This window comes from Neospora caninum, chromosome VI, assembly GCF_000208865.1.
Source record: "Neospora caninum Liverpool complete genome, chromosome VI".
Taxonomy (NCBI): Eukaryota; Apicomplexa; class Conoidasida; order Eucoccidiorida; family Sarcocystidae; genus Neospora; species Neospora caninum.
The window spans coordinates 1,949,236-1,970,584 of record NC_018392.1 but is presented as its reverse complement, the minus strand read 5'-3'; the positions used below and the strand labels follow the sequence as shown (position 1 = coordinate 1,970,584).

General features: G+C 58.3%; 2 protein-coding genes across 2 annotated transcripts; both read right to left on the bottom strand.

The window, feature by feature from the left end:
* Positions 1 to 240: 240 nt before the first annotated feature.
* Positions 241 to 16,114, bottom strand: NCLIV_017750 (conserved hypothetical protein; the record flags this gene model as incomplete). Its single annotated transcript, XM_003881967.1, has 5 exons — positions 241 to 303; positions 983 to 2,605; positions 3,228 to 11,163; positions 11,839 to 13,213; positions 14,140 to 16,114. The coding sequence occupies 5 exons, from the start codon at positions 16,112 to 16,114 to the stop codon at positions 241 to 243; spliced, it is 12,972 nt and encodes a 4,323-aa protein (XP_003882016.1).
* Positions 16,115 to 18,916: 2,802 nt separating this feature from the next.
* On the bottom strand, positions 18,917 to 19,567 carry NCLIV_017740 (conserved hypothetical protein; the record flags this gene model as incomplete). Its single annotated transcript, XM_003881966.1, has 1 exon — positions 18,917 to 19,567. One exon carries the CDS (start codon positions 19,565 to 19,567, stop codon positions 18,917 to 18,919), a length of 651 nt encoding a protein of 216 aa, XP_003882015.1.
* Between the last annotated feature and the right edge of the window lie 1,782 nt (positions 19,568 to 21,349).

Here is a 21,349-nt window from a genome sequence, read left to right as displayed (position 1 = left end):
GTAACACTGCGGTGCGTGTTGGAAGACAGAGCTCACGCAGCCCTTGCTTAGCGGTCAAAAAAAAACTGGGGGAGCGAGGAGTCGGAAGAACCTGTGTCATTCCAGTTGGGGCCCTCTGGGAGTACGTGCCATCAAGAGCGGGGTTTCGGCCTGCCTTCTTCCCCTGCTTTCTTCACAGCGGTGGAAACAAGAAACACGAAATGTCCTGCAGCGAGATGTTCTTTCCGAACAGTGAGACCGCTACAGTCTCGCCGCCGAGAATGCATCCTGGAACATTTGGACGAGCCGGTTCCTCCCGTACATCTAAAGGGCCAGATTCCTCAGAAATCTTAAAAACGAGGAGGCCCCCGTACGTACACTTGGAGAAACACACGGCGACTTGCATGAGGGCCCAAAGCGCTGGAGGCGGAACTGCAGTAAGTTCTGGATACTTGCGCGGTTCTCTGTTCCAGGTTGACAGTAGCTCCACAGATTTCGCGCCACAGTCTGTACTCTCCGCCTTCCGGAGAAGACAGCAGGACGGGCCGAGGCGTTTCCGAACTTGAATCGTCCTCTGCGAAGGTGGAGGACCCCGTTTGCCAAGACGCAACGTGACAAACCTTTCCTGCTAGTCTAAGCGTTGTCGATGCGCCACTGCTCGGCGGACGGCCTGAAACGTTGACGAAAGAACAACCTCGCTGCGACGCTTAAAGGCTGCCGCGTTAGTCAAGTAGCTTCGCTTGTCCCTCACACTGAAGGGAAGCCTTTGCCGTGCTCATTCTTTCTCGACAAGCCTCATTAAGACTGACTAAAGACGTTAGACTTGCCGGAAGCGCTCTTCGACGGATGTGAAGCATGCGCAGGACTTCCAGCGACGTTCTAGTCTGCACTGCTCTCAAACGATCCGCAATCGTGTTCCCGAAACTACAAGCCACTGTCTCAGCAGGCACGTCTACCCCCTTGTCAGGAGGGATAAGATCCAAGATGTGTTCAAATCACTTACCGTTCTCTGTCTCAATTCATCCTGTTCCACGAGCAGAAAAACCGTAGCCTCGTCGGGGTCGTGGGTACCCCGTAGGCCCCGCATCTGTCCGTGTTCTCGATTTCGCTCGAACGTCTCGATCGCGGTTCGAACGTGGTTTTTCCCGAGAAGTTGTGCGTCTTCCTCGACTCGATAGCCACAATCGCGTCTCGTGTCACTCTGGCTCTGAAGCTGGGAAGCGGCGCCCGCTTCAAATGCCCCTCTTTCTCTCGCGTATGTGACCAGCGCGGCGATTTGTGGCTCCAGGTACCCTTCCTCTTGAATGCGCCGAGACGCCGACTCCGAAGGGTCTGTTTCGGCGGGGCTCAGCTTCATAAAGAGTCCGGTCAGTGCGTGTTGAATCTTGACCGGTTTCGCTCGCCCTCGGACGAAGGCTGTACTTGCCCCGTCCTCCACTGAAGACAAGAACTGCGGGCCCCGCCCCACCAGACTTGTGTGCGTCTCGCGGCGAGTTTGCCCATGCTCGCTGGCGCTTCCTGACTCGAGAAAGTGGAACCAAACGAGTCCGTCGTCGGTCGGGAGCGACACGAGGTGGAGAGAAAAGGCTCTGTCGCCTCTTTTTGCTGCCGCGGTCTCCCTCAGAGGGTCAAGTGTCTTTCCCCGGCTCTGCGGGCTCGGCGAGAAACGCGTTCGCGTTAGCGATTGCCGTCCTCGTCTCGCAGGCGCATTCGGGGACTTGCTTGCCTCAGGCCATGGCTGGCCACGTGCTCTTGGGACGCCTTGATGACTACCTCGGCAAGGCGTGTGCGCTGGAAGAGCTTCGTGCCCCCGTCTAGCGTCTACCTTCCGGATGTCCGAGAGTCTCTCTCCGTCCTCCGTCTGCATGCGTCTGCCTTCGCCTTCTGAACCCTCGCGTTTGGTCAGGGAGAACTCAAGGTACATGACACCGCCAGTGGCGATGCAGCTGCACTCCTGCAACCGGACGAGAACAGGCCCGATCCGGCGCTCTGTCTCCTGGCAGGGCTCTGATGACTTGCCTGGAAGTCGACTGGTCGGGGCGCTGCAGAGCGACACAGAGGGAGGCGCCTGCATCGTCGCACTCGGACCCCAGGGGAAGTCCTGTTCGCGCCTCGGCAAGAAGGACTGAACTGTCTGGACGCGAATCTGAGCCGTTTCTGCTCCGAAGGAAGACAGCAGAAAGACGGCAGTTGACTCCGAGGCAGACGAAGGAGCGAGAAGAGCGGCGTAACTCGAGACGAGCGGAGAACAGAGGACGTACACAGGGGCCTCCGCACAGGGACTGTGGCCCTTGCGAGGAGGCAAGGAAGGAGACAGTTTCAGTCCACGGTCGGGAACTGGGGATAAACATGCCTGCTCCGCGCCAAGGGATGCGCAGTGCCCGCGGGTGCGTTCGTGTTCGCCCGAGCTTACTAAGCCCCTGGCCGTTGTGCTTGACTTGAGGTCCAGTGAAGCCGCAGAGGACACTGTGTCGAAGCGAGAAACGGGAGAAGGCATAACGGTCCAAGCCCCGTAGTGCGTCAGCTGATACATCAGCAGCGGGCTGAACAAGGACAGAAGTCTCGACTCGACTGCTGGAGGGGGACAAGCTGCGAGCCAGAAAGCTCGGATCAACTCGAGGGTCTCCTGTAGAAGGCAGAGAGAGGAGAGGCGCACAGACGGCGGGTTTCCGCGATGTGTGTTCGACGAAGACATCGAGGAAGGTGCGGAACCCGACACGGAACGAGAACAGATCCCCGTTTTTGCCGTATCTTTACTACACGCTTCGCAAGCGGGGCCCACCTCTTTGGCGTTCCCAAGGGTAAGGTAGACACGTCCGGTTTACCGTTTATTCCAGCCGTTTTAAAAACCCCAGCAAAGGCCTCGAGGCCCCGGGCGTGCTGTGCAACGCCGGGGACTCGACTCCTCACCGACGCTGTTCTGTTGCCTCAGAGCGCAGTCTCCTCTAAAACTGTAGAACTGTGTGAGCACATGCAGAGAGACGGTCTTCTCGCAAGGCCCTTTCCCATGTGTATCTCCAGTTTGTGTCAAAGGAACCCCGCAGGAGCGGTTGAACTACAGACGGATTACCCATGCAGTCCAGAGGGCAATGCATCATCTTGCTCCTCCACAAGTGCCATGCCAGCACGGTTCCGCTATCGCAGTAGGTCTTGGCAGCCGCCCTCCGAGCCATGATCTAGGATAGTGCTTTCTCTCCACGAGAACGTGGCAGCGACCGCGAGCGACAGAAATTCCACGCATTCTCTACCTGATCGGTGGAGCAGCTGTTTCCCAGGTTGCGTCCATGTGCAGTTCTGCCTGTTCGTTCTGCTTCTTTCGCAAACGTGCAAACGTCCTTGAGAACTGGTCTACCCTCGTGTCGAGTGGCGTCGCCTCCGAGTCGGGGAGCTGCCAGAGGCCCCGCATTCGGAGACTCCACGCGCCTGCGTCGTTGCGCTCCTCCTCGCGTTTCGTCTCCATCGTGCGGCTGGCCGGCCTCAAGTCGCGGCTCCATCATTTCCCCCTCCTTGTGACGCGGAGCTGCCGGGAGGTTCTTTTCTGTAGATGCGCGAGCATCTGAGGATGTCTCCGCGCTGGGGACTCCACGAGCATAGCTCGCGGCCCTCATCGTCTGTATGGCCTGGGGGGAGATCGCTTCTCTTGCCCACCCCGCCAGACATTTTCCTCCGTCCTGGTGACGAAACCAGTTCGGGGGTCGCTTCGGTGTCTCCTCGGGACGCTCCGCAAATCGCTCGGGAGAAACACTTCTCTTGCTTGTAGACAACACCCCTGCGCGGGGGAAGGGGTCTAAGCCCTCAGGGAGGGCTGAGTTTGCAGCGATGTCCCTCAGCGTCTGCTGCGAAAGCGGCCGCTGTCGTGAGAGGTGATCGCGGGATGCCTTGCTCTGCACGAGAAGCGCCTGCGCGAAACTCTGGATTTCCAAGTCTCTCTGGTGCACCAGATCCTGCAGCGTTTGCAGCTCCACTGAGACAGGGTCGAGATCAGAGAGATCGAGCGCAGAGCGCCTCCGCCTCCTGTCCCCCGTCTGTCGCCTTTTTTGAAGCGATATGTACGCGCTGGCACGCCGCGCAGGCTCGGCAAGTGGGCTGGTCGGGAGCAGACGGTACGGTGTGTCTCGCTCCAAAGGTTCAGACCCCGTTGCTGGCGCGTTCTCTTCCCTGAGCGCCGCCTGTGCTGGATGAGCAGCGACTATGGCTCTCTCAAGCTCTCCACGGGGCGGCCTCAACTCCCCCCCTGTCTCCTTGGCGTCCACTCGCTCGTCATGCGCACTTCCCTTCGGCCGTTCAGGAGTCTGTTCTTCTCGATGTCGCACCTCTGTTTGAACCGCCAGGCATGCGCGAGTTCTCTCGAGACTTGCCTGTCTCCTGTCCAATTCTTGTTGCGCCTCGAGGAAATGCGCTTGACCTTCCTGAAGCTGCCGAGCTTCTTCGTGCACCTGCTTAGCTTCTTCGCGCAGCTGGTCGCGAGCTCTTGCATGCGCTTCCTGAGCCTGCCGGAGCTTCTCTGTTTCGCGCTGCAGCCTCTCTTCCTCACGCTTCAGTTCCGTTTTCTGTCTACCCAGATCCGCCTTCGTACGCGCCAGCTCCTCCGCCTCTCTCCGCTGCGCCTCCAGGGCCTCCTGGTCCTCCACGAGAACGCACAAACAGGAACTGTCTCGAGAGACTATCCGCCCCTCCTGGCTGCTGGCGGACCGCCGCAGCGCCGCCGCATCCTTTATTTTCAGAAGGCCTTGATATTTCTGCACAAGCGCAGATTTCGCATCAAGCTCCCGTGTGAGCTCCGCGACTGTCTGAGCGAGATCAAGCGCCTCCGGTGTCTCGCGTCGTTTTTCTCCGCTCCTCTTTATGATGGCTGTGATTCCAGCGGCGCCTGCCCTGGTAGTGGCTAGGTTCGCGTCTACAGCTGCTTTCGCCGTTCCGTGCGTCTCGCGTCCCACCTCTGTTTCTTCCGGGCCCTCCTGGAGACTCGCGTCTAGCGTCGCCTCTTGAGCAGCCAGATTCTCTCGACTCGCAACCTCTCTTTTTTCCACGGTTTTTCTCTGGCCGTGTCGGCTCTCGACCTCTCTCTCCGCGTCTTGAGCTTGCAGCTCGGCTCCGGCGTTTGCTCCCTCCTCTGAGTTCTCCAATCGCGTTATTTCCGACACATGCAGATTTACACCGTCTGTGTGCTTCACTTCGCTTCTCGCAAGTTGCCACTCGCAGCTCTCCTCCCGCTGTACCTTTTCAGCTTCCAGCTTTTCCTGGACCTCTGCAAAGCGCTTCGCCAGCTTTTTCTTCTCCTCGCTTGTGGCGGCAAGCTCCTTTCGAAGCTCTTCCACCTCGGCCCCTGCAGTCGCTGCGACTCCCCGGTCGCTGCGGACGCCTTCGTCCCGCGGGCGCTCTCGGCCACTGCGCACCCCCTCCTGCGCCGTCTGGGGCTGCCTCTGCTGTGTGGCGTCGGCGAGTTGCCGGCGCAGCCGCTCCGTTTCGGCGGTCTCCGACGCAAGAGCCCGCCGCGTTTCTGCCTCCTGACGCCGGCTCTCTTCCAGCTGCCGTCGGGTCGTCGCCAGGTCCTCTAGGCACAGCTGCAGTGCGTCTTCGCTGCGCTGCATGCGCGCCCTGGCGGTGGCTGCTTCTCGAAGCTCCTGCTCGCGTGCACGCGCCTCGCTGAGTCTCTCCGGCGCGTGCGCCTCTTCTCGCGATTCGGCGCCTCCCTGTGTCACCTCGAGAGGCCGGGTTGCCTGAAACTGCTCCTGAGAAGCTCCCGTGGGCTCATCAGACTTTCGGTGCCTTTCCAGCTCGGCACGAAGCGCTCTCTCCCTCCCCTGGAGCTCCTGCAGCTGGCGCTCCAACTGGAGCTGGCGACTGCGTGCCCGTTCAGCCGACCCGCGCCGCGCGTCTCTCAGCCGCTGCAGCTTTTCCTCTGCTTCTCTTTCTTTCTCCTTCATTTTCGCCGCGAAGCGCGTCCGGTGTCTCTGCAGCTCCTCGTGAAGCTGCGCTCGCAACTCGAGCTCCTTGACTGCGAGTTTCGCTTCCAGTTGGAGCTGCAACTCCCCGCGCGCCTTCGCCAGCTTCGCCTCCACCTCGCTCTCCCGCTCGTCAGCTGTGGCGGTCCGCAGCCAATCGCCCTGGCCCGCGTTCTCGCCCTCCAACGGACCGCCGGGTTGCGACAGGCCCCGCTGCTGATCCTGGTCCAGATCTCTCCCCTCCGCCGAGGATTGCTGCAGGCTTTCCAGTCCCCTGTCAAGCGCGCCCTGCACGCCCGCCGTCTGTTCTTGGCTAGCCTCTGACGCATCGTTCTTGTTGCGCGCGATGGCATGCCCGCCCAGTTCCGCTCCGTTGCTCTCCAGCGCCGGAGTCAGTTTTTCGGCAGATGGATGCGGTACGGCCAGGGGCGTTCCCTCTGTCTTTTGGTGACTCGCCCCAGTCGGGTTCTTTAGCGTCGCCAGTTCCTCAAGTGTTTTCTGGCTGCTTTGCTTGCTGGCGTCACTCTCCTGCGATGCCAGGTAAGCCCCGCAGGCTTCACGCTTCTCTCCCATCAACGCGAACTCCCGTTCATGTCGCCCAGCCACCTGCGTCTCCATCTGGTCCTTCTCCGCGCGAGTCTCCTCCGCCCATCGCCCGCGCTTTTCTTCTCCGTTCTCGTCAAGTTCCGGCAAGCTCTCCTCCGTCCAGTTCTGCTTCTGAACGCTCGATTCCTGCTCGGATTCAGCCGCCAGCCCTTCGCCTCGCGACGCGCTGCCTTCTTTCGCTTTCCGGGCTTCCCCTATCTGCTGTTGCTCCGCCTCTTGCAACTGATAGAGGATCTTCGTGTGGTTCTCCAGAGGATGGGCTTCCTGCCGCGGCAACTTCTTCGAAGCTACCGCCTGGTCTTCAACCTCCAGCAGCCTCGTCTCTCTCTGAGACGCCAGATTCGGGTTCTCAAGAGAGCGTGCGACGTCCTCCGTCTGCAGCTGGCGCTCGCACTCCTCACGCAACGGCTGCTTTAGCGCGTCGAAGCGAAGCTGTTCCGCTTCCCAAAGCTCCGACTGCTGAGCAGCAGACGCGTGCGCGTGGTCTTCTGCGGACTGCTCTTGCTGGACCCGGAGTCGCTTCTCGCAGCTCACCTGTCTCTCTAGAACGAACGCATTCGCCTCGTCTTGAATCCGTCTCTTCTCTGCCTCTCGAACCTGCTCCGCCTGGGCGAGCTTCGCATCCATCTCCTTCTCCAGCGCGAGCCTCTGGCGGCTGAGAGCCTCCTGAATTTCCCGCTCTTTTTCTAAGAGGCGTCGGGCGAGGTCTTGTTCGTGCTGTCGGCGACACTTGTCCTGGAGATGCGTGCGCATCTCGTCGAGAGCCTCCTCGAGCTGCGCTTGCCACTCTGCTCTTTGCTGCGCAATTGCCGCCGCAATCTCCTTGTCCCTCCGTCGTTCGAGTTCCGCTTCCTGCTCCGCCAGTTGGCGCCGAAACTCCGCCTGCTGCTGGTCGCGCTGCTGCTGCAGGAGGAGCTCCTGGTGCGTCTGAATCCCTTCTAGCTGCTCGTGAAGTTTCGCTTTCTGCGCAGCCAGTTCCGTCTCGAACGCCTCCTTCTGCGCCTGGAGGGCTTCGCGGCTCTGCGTCAGCTCAGCGTCAAGCTGCGCTTCGACCTCTCGCCGCTGCTGGCCCAACTCTGTGCGCTGCCTCTCCAGATGTGCCTCGAGAGCTGTCCGCTGGCGATCCTCCAGTGCCTCCCGTTGCTTGGCCAGATGCTCCTCAAGAAGCTTCGCGTGGGTAGCCTCACTGCTGAGGAGCCGCTGTTCGCAATCTGCCCTCTGCGTCTCCACTGTCGCCTCAAATTCCTTTCGCTGCGCTTCAATCTGCTTCTCCCGCTCCAGAAGGGCTCTGCTGTGGGCTTCCATCAACGCTTCTTTCTCTCGCGCGAAGCTCCGCTCTGCCTCTTCTCTTTGCGTCTGCAGCTCGAGCTCCAGCTGTTCGCGGTACACCTTCTCTTGGTCTCTGCGCTGCGCTTCAAAGGCTTCTTCGAGAAGTGCGCGTTGGTGCTCACGCGCCGCAGCCAGTTCCCGCTCGTGGCGCTCCACACGCTCGCGGCCCAGAGCCTCCAGTGCCTCCAGACGCTGAAGGCCTTCTTCTGCTTGGAGTTTCTGCTTCGCGACTTCGCTCTGAAGCTCCAGGCGTTCCTCCTCGAACTGTTTCCTCAGATCTGCATGCAGCGCCTGCGACCTCTGGAAACTGTCCTTGAGGCGGGCGACCTCGGCCTTCAGGGATTCGCCTTCTGCGCGGTCCTCACTCGCCAGGCGTCGCACCGCGGCTGCGCGAGACTCCGCTGCGGCGGCGGCCTCTTCTCGATCCTTCAGCCGCTTTTCCGTAGAGTGCAGACGAAGCAGCAGCAGCTGGCTGCTCTGTTGAAGCACCTGCTGCTCCCGAAGGCGTGCCGCGCGCTCCGTCTCCAACTGCTCCTCAAGGAGGCGCTGGCCTGCGAGGAGGTCGGAGCGGAGTCGACAGAGAGCGGCCTCGTGCTGCAGGCGCTCGTCCTCAAAGGCTCTCTGCTGACTCTGCAAGTGCATGCGCTCCGCCTCTCTGGCCCTCTGCAGCTCCGCTTCCAGCTCGCGCCTCTCCTGCGTCACTTCTTCGCACTCCTGCTGGACTGCCTCGAGCCTCCGGAAGGCGTGCCGCGCCTCGATCTGGAGCAACAGGCCGCCCGCCGCAGCAGCAGCCGACTGGTGCTCCTGTTGCGCGAGCAGCTGGTGTTCGGAGCTCTGAAGCTCGGCCAGCCGGGCATACGTGCGCTCGACTTCCCTCTGCAAACGCAGCCGATCCTCGCGGAGCCACACCGCTTCGCAGTCGGCCTTCTCCAGCTGGCGCAGAGCCCCGTTCAGCGCGAGGGTTTTCGCGAGGGCGCTCGCTGCGGCCTGGGCGTGATGCTGCGTCTTCAGTTCCTGCGCACCGAGCAGCTCCTCGAGTTGCGCCGCATGCACCTTTTCTTGTTCCTGCTGGAGTCTCTGGAAGCGGCGGCTCTCCTCCCGTCGCTCCTCCTGCAGCTGGTCCAGTTGATGCTTGAGCGTCGTCTTCTCGAGCCTCAGCTGGTGTTCTCGCTGCTCTGCAGCGGACAGATGCGCGAGAAAAGCGTTCGCTTTGGCGCACTCCAGACAGCCCCTCGCAGCCGCGGCAGCGAGCGCCTGCTCGCGGGCCCTGTGGAAATGCAGATGCGTTTCGGCGGCTTCGCACCTGTCTCGCATGCTCGCCAGCTCCGCCGTGGCCAGGTGAATCTGCCGCTGCAGAGCCTCTTCCCTGGATCGGTGGCCGTCCACAAGAGCCGCGCGCTCCGCACCTTGTTGAGCAAGCAGGTCTGCCTGCGCCTGCCGAAGCTGAGCAACCTTCGCCGCTTCTTCCGTCAAAGCTCGTTCTGCTTCCGCCGCTTGGAGCTCCAGCTGCTCGACATCGCCGGCATGAGCTACACACGCGGTCTCCAGCTGTCGCGCAAGCTCCTCTTCCCGGGACGCACCCGCCTCGTGCTGCAGCTGCCACCTTTCCCGCGACTCCTGCCAATGCAGTCTTTGCACCGCCAGAGCCCTCGCCGCCTCTTCCGTCTCCCGCTTGTACTCCTCTACGAGCTGCGTTCGTTCTTCCTGCACTGCCTTCAAACTCTTCTCTTGGTCCTCGAGTTCTTGAAGCAGCTGCTTCGCCTGGGGGCCGCGCTGCGAAGCAAGCTGTTCAGCCGCGTCGCGCTGTCTCTCAAGCTCGCGAACCGCGCCTTCCAGTTCTTCAATCCTCATCGTCCGCCTCTCGCGCGCTTCTTGCTGCAGCGCCTGCACGACAGCAACAACTTGCCTCTCCATCTCTCGCCGCCCTCTCCGAGCGGCTTCCGCGGCCTCTTCATCCTCAGCAGGATCCCGGTGCGGGTCCTGGTCCTCGCAGTGTCTCTCTCGATGCTGCGCCAGACTCTGCAGCTGCTTAAGAACGGCCATCTGCAAAGGACGCGGCTTGTCGCTCGACAAACTGGTCTGCATCTCCAACAGCGTCTCCCCGTCGACCTGCCAAGCCGCGTGGAGGGCCTCAAGCTGTCGAGAGGACTCTTGCTCGGTTCGCAAGAGCGCCTGGAACGCCTCGTGTCGAGATTTCTCGGCTTCCAACGCCTCGCGTTTGCTCTCGAGCTCGGCGACGAGGTTGCCGATTTCATCCTCCTTCTCGGCGACCAAACACTGCAGCTGTTGCACCTTTGCAGCTGCAGCGGCTGTTCCTTCGAGTTTCGAAACCAACAAGGCCGCAACGGTTTTCGCGCCTTCCCGTAGCGCTTCCTCCGTCTTCGCCTGTTCCTCTCGACGCGCGGCTTCTTCTTTCAGACCCGCTTCCTTCCTCTGTTCCAGCTGACGACGCTGAGTCTCTCGGAGTTCCCTCTCCGCCTGTTCCGCCGCCCGCAGCTGCCGCATTGCTTCAGCTAGGGCTGCGTGACAGTCGGCTAACCGCTCAGTCCCCTGCTCCTCGCTGACCTCGAGCTCTTGAATTCGTCTCACCATTTTCAGCACTTCCCGCTGGACCGTCTCCTCCGCTTCGGTCTTGCTGCGAAGTTCTTCTTCGAGTCGCTCGAGGGCCTGTTTCTGAGCCTCCAGCAGCGCCTGCTGCTCTCTGGCGATGGCTGCCGCCTGGGCTTCGCGGTCTCTCTCTGCTTCTGCGAGAGCTAGGCCACGTTCTAGCTGCCAAAGGCTCGCTTCCAAGTCCTCCTGGAGCATCTTCCGTCCCTCGAGGCAACGCTGCAACGCGGCCCCGGTTGTCACCTCCGCCGCAGTTCCCTCTCGGAAGTTCCGCGCTGTCCAGCCTTGTTCCAGGGCTGCGACCTGAGCAAGGAACTCTCGCTCCCGGCACCGCGCTGCTCCCAGGCGCTCCGCTGCTGCAGTAATTTGCCATCCGAGCACCTTCAACAGAACCCGAGACTCCTCACTGGCTCTACCTGGCCTGTCTGGTTTCAGTGCCTCGCTTGCTTCTGCTTCGGGTCCTTCGACGCGCGACACGTCCAAACACCGACGAGGAACCTCAGGCTGTCGCAGCTCGTCTTGCAACACACGCACGGCTGCTTCGGCAGTCTCGACCTGCGCCCGAACAGCCGTCATCTCGGCGGATCTCTGCGAACGTAGAAGCTCACTGACGCCAAACCGCACCGAGTGCGCCGCCTGCGGGAGTTTCTCGGGCGTTGACCCTTCAGCCGCCATCGCTGCGTCGTCCGAACGACGCCTGACAGGCACATCCGCGCACAGAGCCAAGACCCAGACGCGCGTTTGTGTAGGGGCTTTCCACATCTTTTCCTAGAGGCCGTGACGCTGTCAGCCAGCGAGAGTTGGCCGCATGAGGGTTCCGTGGATTCTAGCCAGTGTCGCGAGGCCGGAGGCCGTGGGCACTCACTCCGTGCAGATGGTGCATTGCATTGCCGGACGATGCGGAGAGCAGAACAGACACCGCGAAAGAACCCGAGCAGTCTCGCACGTCGACTGACGCATTGACAGAGACCAGCACTTGGGCCCCCGTCGCCTCCTAACTGCCCGACAGAGGCCGCAAAGCATTCTCTGCAGTGGGGCGAGCTGCGGCGGTAGTTGCGTGCGTCATGTGTGTGTTTCAGACTCTGCGACGCGAGCTCCACGGCACACACGCACGCACGCAAGATGCAGGCATCTGTCACGATCATCGTCTGCTGAGAGACACTGTCGAGTCCCTCCGGCGGGGAATCACGGAGCGAAAATGGGGCACCGGCTTCGTGTCTTGCTTTCGCATAACTGGGCCGCCTCTCTGCGGCCAGTGAAATCGGGGAGATTCGGAGTCTATTCAGAGACACGTGACGCAACCGCCGACGGTTTTTGCACTCTATCGGTGCGGGGTGGCAGGGGTTCGTTGACCCACGGGATTGGTCCTGACCCAGCGTCGCGCTCTGTCGTTTCTTTCTCCGATTGAACGAAGCGAAAGTCCGCAGTACGGCTCTCCCGGAGCCTACGCATCGCGTCGCGTTTCTTCCCAGGCTCAAGCTCCTGAAGTGCACGGCGCACGTTGGCCTGTTGGCGCCGGAGCTCGGCGATTTCTTCTTCGAGTCGCTGCCGCTCTTCGCGCGATTGGAGTCGCGCCAGGTGCTCGGCAAACAGCCGCTCTTCGAGATCTTCCTGGTGTAGCCTATGCCGCTCAGACGACTGCTGCCGCGAAAGAGGATGCTCTCTGAGGGTCAGTTCCTTTTGTCTGATAACATCTTTCTGCCGCTCCAATCTGCCACTCAGAGACCACAGCCACTGCTGGAGCTCCTCACACTGAAAGGCGTGACGTTCCGAGGAGGCCTGCCTCTCAAGCGTCGCCGCGTCCCGTTCGCGAGATGTCTCCGCCTCCGACAGTCGGAGCAGCAACAAGTCCTCGTTCTGCCGCTGCAAAACTTCCTCCCTCGCCATCAAGGCCGTCTCGAGCTGCTCCTGACGCATGCGGCACTTGGCGCGAGTTTGCTTCTGCTGAGCTTGGATCTGGTGCACACGCTCTAACAGAGCGACTTGCTCCTCTGCACTCTGTGAGAGGCGCCGCGCCTTTTGCTCACTTTGCGTCAGCTGGCATGCCTGAGCGGAAAGCTGTTCTCTCAAGGCTTCACATTGGCTGCGTTGCTGCTCCAGTAGCTCGCGGTATTCCGCAACCGCCTCCAGAGCGTCGACCTTCTCGCGAACCGCAGTGGCGAGCCTCCGCTCCAGACTTGTGACCTCGGCCTGCAGCTTCTCAAGCTGTTGTTTCGCCTGGGATTCCCGCTCACGACCTGCCTTCAGGTCTTCCAAGGCTGTCGCAAGCGCCTCCTGGTCGAGAGGCTCTCCTGATACATTTCCCAAATTTGCTTCCTCCTGGCACTCTACTCGAACAGCAGGAACTGGTGGACTTAGCGTCCGTTCTTCCAGCTGGCGTTCCGCAGCAGCCTTCTGCCCCTGCGCTTCGGCCAGAGCATCGCGCAGAGCGGTTTCAGTCCTCTCCAGCTCGTGCACCTGCTCGAGGAGACCCTCAAGAGTTTCCTCAGCCTGCCCCAGCTTCGCGTGGAGCTCCTGCTGGGTTTTCTCCGCTTCATGTAACTGCTGTTCCGCTGCTGCTCGAGCTGCCTCTGCCTCGGCCAGCATCTGTTGCGCCGCCGCAGTCTGCCTCTTCTCCTGTGCATGTTGCTTCACAAGTGTGGCGACTTCGTCTCTCAGTTTTCGCGTTTCGGCCGGTTCGTCCTCGCTCGAAGAGATCTGGCCCCGAATCGCGGCAATTGTGTACGCCTCGGCGTCCGCGAGATCATCTTGCAGTTGCTGCCAAGGACGCAGAAAAAAAAATGGGGCGTCGAAAAAGCAGTAGACTCAGAAAAAAACAGACCTCCAGGCGGATCTGTGTACCCGAGTAGGCCGTTTGCCACTGAACTCAACCTACCGGTCTTAGTCTGCTGATCTACACTCCCCTCTCTTTTTCTCCCAGACCTCTGCTCACGCATCTGCGTGCCCGTTTGAGGGCCTACCCAGTTAGTGTCGTAGCTAGCACCGCGGGTGTGCTGCGAAAACATGGTCCTGGACCTTGATGTGGTCATAGAAGCAACCAAACGGTAAAAACGACTGAGCTACGCTTCACGTCGCCTTCCAGAGCTAGTGCGAAGACTCTACTGATTCTGCCAGTCGGTGCAAGAGAATCCTGATTGTACCGCCACAGGAGCAAGACACTGCTGACCAGGTGGTTAGACACCACCCGCACATTGAAGGCTCGCTGGTTACGACCGCCAAAATAAGAGACCTCCTCAGCGTTTCCACGTGTGAAAGAAAATTCCGTCTTCTGGAGGTCCGACAGCGGCAGAGTCAGCTGTCCGAGAGGCGCAAGGAAAGCACGCGCGTGCCTCCACACACTTGCCTAGGAAAGGCATTATAAGCGGTAGTACAGTCGTTTTTGTGTCATATCAGATACGGCGTATCTGCCACGTGTCTCTATGTCAGCAGGCCGGATATAGGCATTCGCATCCTGATGAAGGCTACCGTACTTCGTTCTGATGCTGGAGTGCCAGGACGTAGTCCTCCTGCTGCTTCAGAAGCGCAAGAAAGCGTTCTGCATTGCCTGTCGACAGCGAAACATTTCCTGCAATTTCTTCGTGGAACCCGCCTTCTGAAGCTTTTCGACGGGACCTGGCGATGGTGTGCACCTGCACTACGGCCGCTGAGGCAGCCCGCCCAACAGGAGGCGGACCGGGAGATGCCGCCAGCGACCGCGTCGCGATGGTGTCGTCATTATGACGCCGGGAACGGGAATCTTCCTGGGTTTTTGAGCGCGATCTGTGTCTTGGCTGACATTGACGATGTGGCGGCGAGAGTACGCAGGCGGGAGAATCACTCGGGAGAGGTTTCCTGGGGTACGAGGAACAGGCACTGGTTATGTCTAGGTGAGGCCGCTCCTCTCCGACACGGACTGCGGCGGTATGGTTGGAGTTGTCCTGGTCCCCCGGTAACCGCTTGAGCTCTCGCGAACCCGTGTCCTTTTGTCCACGGCAACCAGCCTCTCCACGCGTTTCCTCCAGCTGCGTTTTCGCGTGCTTGGCATCGCTCCTGTTGGTCCTATCTTTGTGGAAAGCGACCTCGATCTGGGCAGTCGAAGCGGTTCGCCCTGCACGCGTCGGTGAGGCTATGCCGCGGGCATGCACTGGGCAATCAGGGTGTTTGTCTTCAAGAGGTTTCAGCTTGCCTTCAGGCTGTCGTTCTGAAGACCTGGCGTGACGAGCCTGATCCAGTGGGAAGCTTTCCTCGTGTTTAGTGTGGCAAGACGGTGTTTCCTCCAAATTGCTCCTGCCTTTCGACGTTTGTTGCCCCGTAGAAGACCCGCCTGTCAGTGTTCCTTCCCTATCTACCACAAACGCGGCTTCTCGACCTCGTTGTGTTGGCAGCTCTGGACAGTGAACTGGACAATGGTCCTCAGGAGTTAGCGGCGGCCCACGGAGGCCATCGGATCGTCCGTGGCGGACGATTGCCGGCTGTACGTTCTGACTCAGGTCCGAAGATGCATTCCCCGTCGACAGAAACGTGACCGGAGTCCCGCATGGCGTTACAAACCCTCCATCGATTGTCGCATCCTGGGAAATTCGGTTTGCGTTCGCGCACCCGTGCGATCCGGATCGAGGAACGAGGTTTTGGTTACGCCGTTCCCTGGAAGGTCCAGATCCCCTCACGCGAACGGACAGATATGACGTGTCCCGCTCTTCAGTTCCCGCCAATCTCCTTCCCAACGAGGTCCCCTGGTAACTTCTTTTGTTTTGGCCTTTCCTGACTCTCTCCGCGCGACTGTTCCAACGTGGAGAGCCAGCTCGGATTTCGTGTCCTGACGAACAGCTGGAGTCCAGTTCTGGCCGTCTATGACCACATCCGCCACAGGATATCCACGGCTCTGCAGGCGAGCTTGTGGAGTCCGAAACGGGATTGGGAAGATCAGCCGACGCCGTTGTGAAAGAACAAACGCCCTCCATACAGCTGAAACTCGTATCCGTCGCAGAAGGCCGCTGGGCAGCCTCAGGCGACGACAGCGGGCGGTTGCCAGGAGCAAACGCGCCTCTAGCCTGTCCTCCAGCTTCTCTGCTGCATGCTTCTCGTGACCTGCGTCTTCTCGGTTGGCCACGACAAAAACGCTTGCAGCTTGTGGTGCGACTCCGACGTCCTCGACTTGGCCCTCGACTGCACCGTCTGGTGGCCTTTAGGCGACCTGGCGGCAGAGCGGTGGATGTGTGGAGACGCACTGAGACTGCGTCCGATGAATTCGCGAGAGCAAGGAGTGCCTGTTGGTGCATGCGAAGGAGCGTCCTTTTCTCAGCTGCCGTACATGAATCAGGAGGGGAAAAAACCGAGACGGTTGGCGACCCGAGCAGAGCGACTGGAGGTCTAGAAAATGCAGACGTCACTGCTTCTGCCACTGATCGAGCGAGACCCAGACTTTGATGTTCCATTTCGGTCGACGTCCTCCCGTCGCTAGAGGCGGACCTGCTTTGCGCTATTTCTGAACAGCAACTGCAGTGCCTGCTTATGTCGCTGTTTCGAGAGCTTTGGTCTTGTTCCTCACCCCCTGGGTTTTGCGCCTGACACACACTACAGCTGCAATGTTCGCTGCCCTCGGCACTTTCTTCAAATGCGCCGCTACTCTCGCTGCAGCAGCTGCTCAGCGTCAGGGAATTGTCTTCCATTGTAGAATTACGATGGGGAGGTGAAATGGATCCAAATCTGGTGGGACAGACATTCGTGCGCATCAACTGCGTGCCTCGGTTTCTGTGGGCGCATACTCATGCGCTTTTTGACGCGCAAGGGATTCGGGTTTTGCTTAGGTGCGGATATCAGCAGGAGTATCAGATGTACCTCCTGCAAGCATGACTTCCTCAGGAGCTTCAGCTTAAACGCCCTCAACGGTGCCGCTCCGCTCTTCAGTGGCAGGTCACCAGACAAGGCACGGATTCACGACGTTCTTCACCGCGTCTACACGCGCAATGCGTACTCGTATAGTCCTCAGGAATAGACAGGCCTTTTGAGTGGTCTGGCGTGTCTCATAAAACTGCCGGCTTGTGGCAAGAGTCGGATGTCGTTTTTGGTTGAGGTAGTTGACCGCAGCAGTGCGTGGAGGATAGCGAGTGACATTACTGCTGACCTGGAGAGCTGGGCTCTCAGAACCACACAATTGTGAACAGATAGGCATGGGGATCACGGGAGTTAAGCGCACGCGTTATATTCGGTAACCGTTTCGGACCCGAGGTCAGGAGGAACATTGGAGACGTGTAAGTTCCTGGCATTGCGGTTCGCGGGTGCGCGGATATGACAGGGACTTGTCGCCTTTCTGTGTGCTGACCAGTTTTCGTGTAAAGGCCTTGCAAACCCACAGAACTACTGGGATGCAGTAGCTACTCCAATCCCTTCGACTGACGGCAGACATACGAGAAACAGCCGGTTTCCGGCTGATGAACTGCCGCAATTCTCTCACGCAGACGAGCTGTTTTACGGGTTTCTTTATCCCCTATAAAAACTCGTCTGTGGCAGCGTCATCGGGAACTCACCACAGGACAACAGTTTTGCTTGTTTAAGAAGACAAAGGCCAAGTACGGGGGGTATGGCCGATGTAGTTCACTAAGCGGCAAAACCATTTGATTCTTAGCCCTGCAATGCACAGGGTATGTGCTCGCTTTAGCAGAAAATGGCTCATGACATGATCTAGCCGTTCACAGCCACGGTAGGATCACGTTTGCTTGTGACATGCCGTACGGGTGCGCCATTGACAATGTTAGCGCACAGGGGAGAATGATTGCGGTGTGGAGTGTCGCAGCCGACTCCATTGCTATCTGTAAGACCACGGTAACGATGCATGGCTTTACCAAACTGTCATGTACTTCGTAATAGCCACGAAACAGTTTCTGTCAAGTCAACTACAGACTCCCCACACACACACACACACACACACACCTGCACACACTGTAAACGAGGAGTCAAGTTCCTTAATTTTCCGTTGCACGGACTGCAGACAAAGCCAACTTTAGACGGTTTGCAACGGCTCGCGAAAATCCAATGTGCTCGGGAATCAAGAGGGCATCACAGGAAACACCCGTTCTTTAGACCGTGACGAAGTCTGTCTTCGTGACCTCATCCAGCTGAAAATCAGCATCGCTTGACGCCGGCTCTGTAACCCTTCGGAAACCGCTGCGACAGCGGAACAGTTGGGTGTCAGCCAAAGCCAACTGCGTGGGGACCCACACATCTACTGGCGCTCGAGTTTGAACAGACACTGTGTGCCCTTCGCTGCCAACTGATCTTCTGCGAAACCTTCCTGTCCTCAGGCCGCTACAGCGTCAGTGAAATTTGTACATTATTGTCTCAGGAACGTGACGTTCCGGACTGAAAATTGAGCGAAGCAGGTGGATAGCTTACGATATCCAAGTGTGAATGTTCACATGTATACGGTGTCATTTTGCGCAACATTCAGTCCTCACTACCACGTTGCTTCTACATTTACGATCTTGTATCGGAGGCCACTAAACAAACTCCTCTCCTCCGTTGTTTTAGTGCTGCAGACACACGCATTGGCGTACTTGTGTATGTGTTTGAATGTATCTATCACAGTGTAGGAATACACATTGTTTATGGTACCGACGCCATCAACAGTTGCAATAGTTTATTGGAGAGACGAGGAATTGATGCTGTCAGCAGTGGTGATCTCCTCTGACCTTGTGGTGCAGGTGTTGCGTGTGTAGGCAACGCCTTCGCTTTGCGTTATCGAGAAGGCAATCACTTGCCTCGTCACAGTTTGCGATATGGGATCCGCTAATGTAACGATCGAATTCTCACAATATTACGCAGGGCACAACTTCGCGCGTCTGTCCAACACAAATGAAACGCGTGAGCGCGCCGCCAACACGGAGTCGGGTTCATTAGCCTGTTTTTCCACTTTAATTGCCCACTCCCTCTGTTTACGGTGGACGCAAGTTGTAAGAAGCACAAGGCATAGTTGCTCAGACAAGAAGTTGGGAAAGCCAGTGACGATCTCCTGTGGCACTCTTATATATCAGCACTCCATGCATTTGATGAAATATCCGCGAGGGAAGCAGAGCAAAGCATATCCAACTCCAGAGTTTCTCAAACCTGTGGGGTTATACACGTAGACACAAAGAGTAACCTCATTTACCTCATCCGAGCCCATGCCAGTCCCGTTTCTTCACGTACTCTGTGCGCCACCTCGAACATATTCGTTCTCTCTCAGATTTCCCCGTTGCCTGCCGTGGAGGAGCATTGTTATATTACCACCCGTGCAATTCAGCTTTGGAGAAACACGTAGGGGCTGATGTCAGTGAAGACCTTGGTTCCAGATCGATTGTAATAGCGCTACGTACGCCAACCGTCTTTAGAACCATGAGAGGGGACAGGTCGAATGAAAGTGATGAGGATGATCTCTAATTAGGCGCGAGTGGGGTGCTTTGTTTTTTATACAGTGAAATTACCAGAGGGCCTAGCTACACCGCGTTCCACAGAACGCGCACCAGAAGGCTATCTGGGAGAGCACGAGCAGCAAACCCTACTCGTTTTGCCTTTTCGAGAACGTCGAGGGGGCCTGAGGTAAAGAGGATACAGAACTCCACCGCTGGCTCATGCACCTGAGGAGTACATTTCCTCGGGTCAAAGACGGGTAAGGAAATCTCGTAGACCTTATGCCCCTGCCAAGCTTCCTCCTTCCAAAACTTCCTCGCCTTGGGTTGTGTGTACCGCTGGAAGAGTGCCTGCAAGGAAACAGTCTTTTGAAGATTGCACAGCCGTCCTTCAACTGGAAAAACCGTTTCGAGCGTGAAATCGTCGTTCGATGCTGATGGCTCCATGCGCATTTTACCCGATTGGTCAACGATCCGTATTTTCTCTCCATGTGTTGGGCTCACGTTGAACCGACGGAAGCTTCCTTTGAAGATTTGCTGTGGGACAACATATTCCAGCACTCGCGGTGGCGTGCTGCGCTTTTGGGTGCTGTCTGTTTCTGATTTCGAGCTCCCTGTTTTCCTCCACTGGGGCTCCTCACCCTCTCTGAGTTCCAAGGACGTGCCCGAGAGGATGGTCGCGTCCCAAACTATACAGCAGAGCGCCACGAAAAGAAGCAGGACGGAACCTGTCGCCATCGGAAAGTGCGCTGAAAGGAGTGCGTGTTGACCCTCAGCAGCGTCTTTCGGTGCTTACGGTGGTACGCATTTGACAGCTCCTCAGAGCCATAGATTGACGCTAAAAGTCCTCTCCGCCGCAGAGCCAAGTGCCCTCTGTTGTCACACTTGCCTTCAAAACGTTGTGTAAGCCACAAGGTTGGCATCGAACCTAGAGGGTTAAACGCCAGAATCACTCTCCAAAGGAAAATAGGAATCACCACTCCCGTGTCCGCCCACTCCCGCAGTTCAGTGCTCTCTGTGCCACTTTGCCGTTATACGCTAAAATCTTTTGCTGTTAACCACGCAGGTGCGCGGGCCGGCGGCGCACTCAGATATGGAACAACCAAAGCTAAGGATGTGTAACAAATCGCTAACCAACCGATGATCGGAAATAATACGGTAGTCTTGTTCGCGAGGGTGCCCCGGAGTTGTTACGAGATTGAAACGGCAGACACAGTGCGGCTAAAACCGGTAGCAGTGGCGTTGACCAACTTGTCCATTGCTCGTCGGGTTGTAGCTATCTAAATTCAGGATATGGGGGCATCTCCCTGGACAGTCCTAACAGATGTTCACGGTGGGGCATCTCCTTGGGCAGTCATAACAGATGTTCACGCTGTTTACTCGAGAATATGGTGTATGGCAGCACGCAGCCTTCAGAGGCTCACGTTTCCTTGCGGTCGGAACAGAGGCGGTACTATAGCCGAAGGGGACCTGGCTTCAGTGGGAGGAGGGTGACCTATCCAGGGACAACATGTCTCTGTTTTCCTCTCTTCCTGTTGCCCGTCTTGCTCGTTCAGGGGCTGAAGACCAGCTCTGCGCCGCGGCCGATATCTTCGAGGGTTGCATTTCTATTTCGACTGCACAAAAACTCCATCTTTTAACGAATCAGGATTCCCATCAGCCAAGTAAAACGCAAACCGGAATCTGGGACCACCAAGTTCTGGAATGAGCAGCTGAGTCCGAGGCGAATTTACGCAAGCATGTGGGGCCGGAGACTTATGAACAGGTGGGTCCGTCCTTTCGTACGCGCTCGGTCATACACACCTCCCTGCAAAGACGCTGGAAGGTCCACGTACCAGGAGATGACCGCTGTTGACCGACAAGACGCCGGCCGGCTTTGCAGTCGCCATCACGTGCACAAATTTCCAGTATACAGACAGCAAACGGGACTCCTGGTGCATCACGACGTCTTTTTCTGCTCCGTTGGCGAGCGAACGCAGATCCACATGTCCTTCCTCCCGATGAGGAGCTTTCCACCACAAAACGCGAAGCGGACTTCGACTGTGTAACATAGTGGAACAAAAGGAGAAAAGATGGCGATTACGATTTTGTAGCTGCTCCCTACCACACCAGTGACTCAGATTTGCGTAGGGCAAGTTTGTCCGTTGCGCGACTCTCTGCGTGACCCAGGACGTTCAAAAACACGTGGGCACGAGTCCACGTGAAAAACTCGGATCTGCGAAAGTTATCACATGTCGCTTCAGTGTGACGGTTATCGGAGAAACCACGCCAACACATCGTTTCTTTCCTGTCCTGCCTGCTCGCGTCCTTCCTGCGTCCTCTCTTACTCCTCTTCATCTCTACAGTCTCTCTGTGTCTCGTCTCTTTAATGTGCCTTTGATCCTTGCTCCGTTCTACTTGTTCGCTTTCCACGCTCATTCTTCTCCCCATCTCGGTGCTCGTTTCGTCCCTTTCTCGCGGAGTTCTTTACACGCTCACGAGATGACGCGACTACGCACTATTAGCCATCCCGAGATCCCT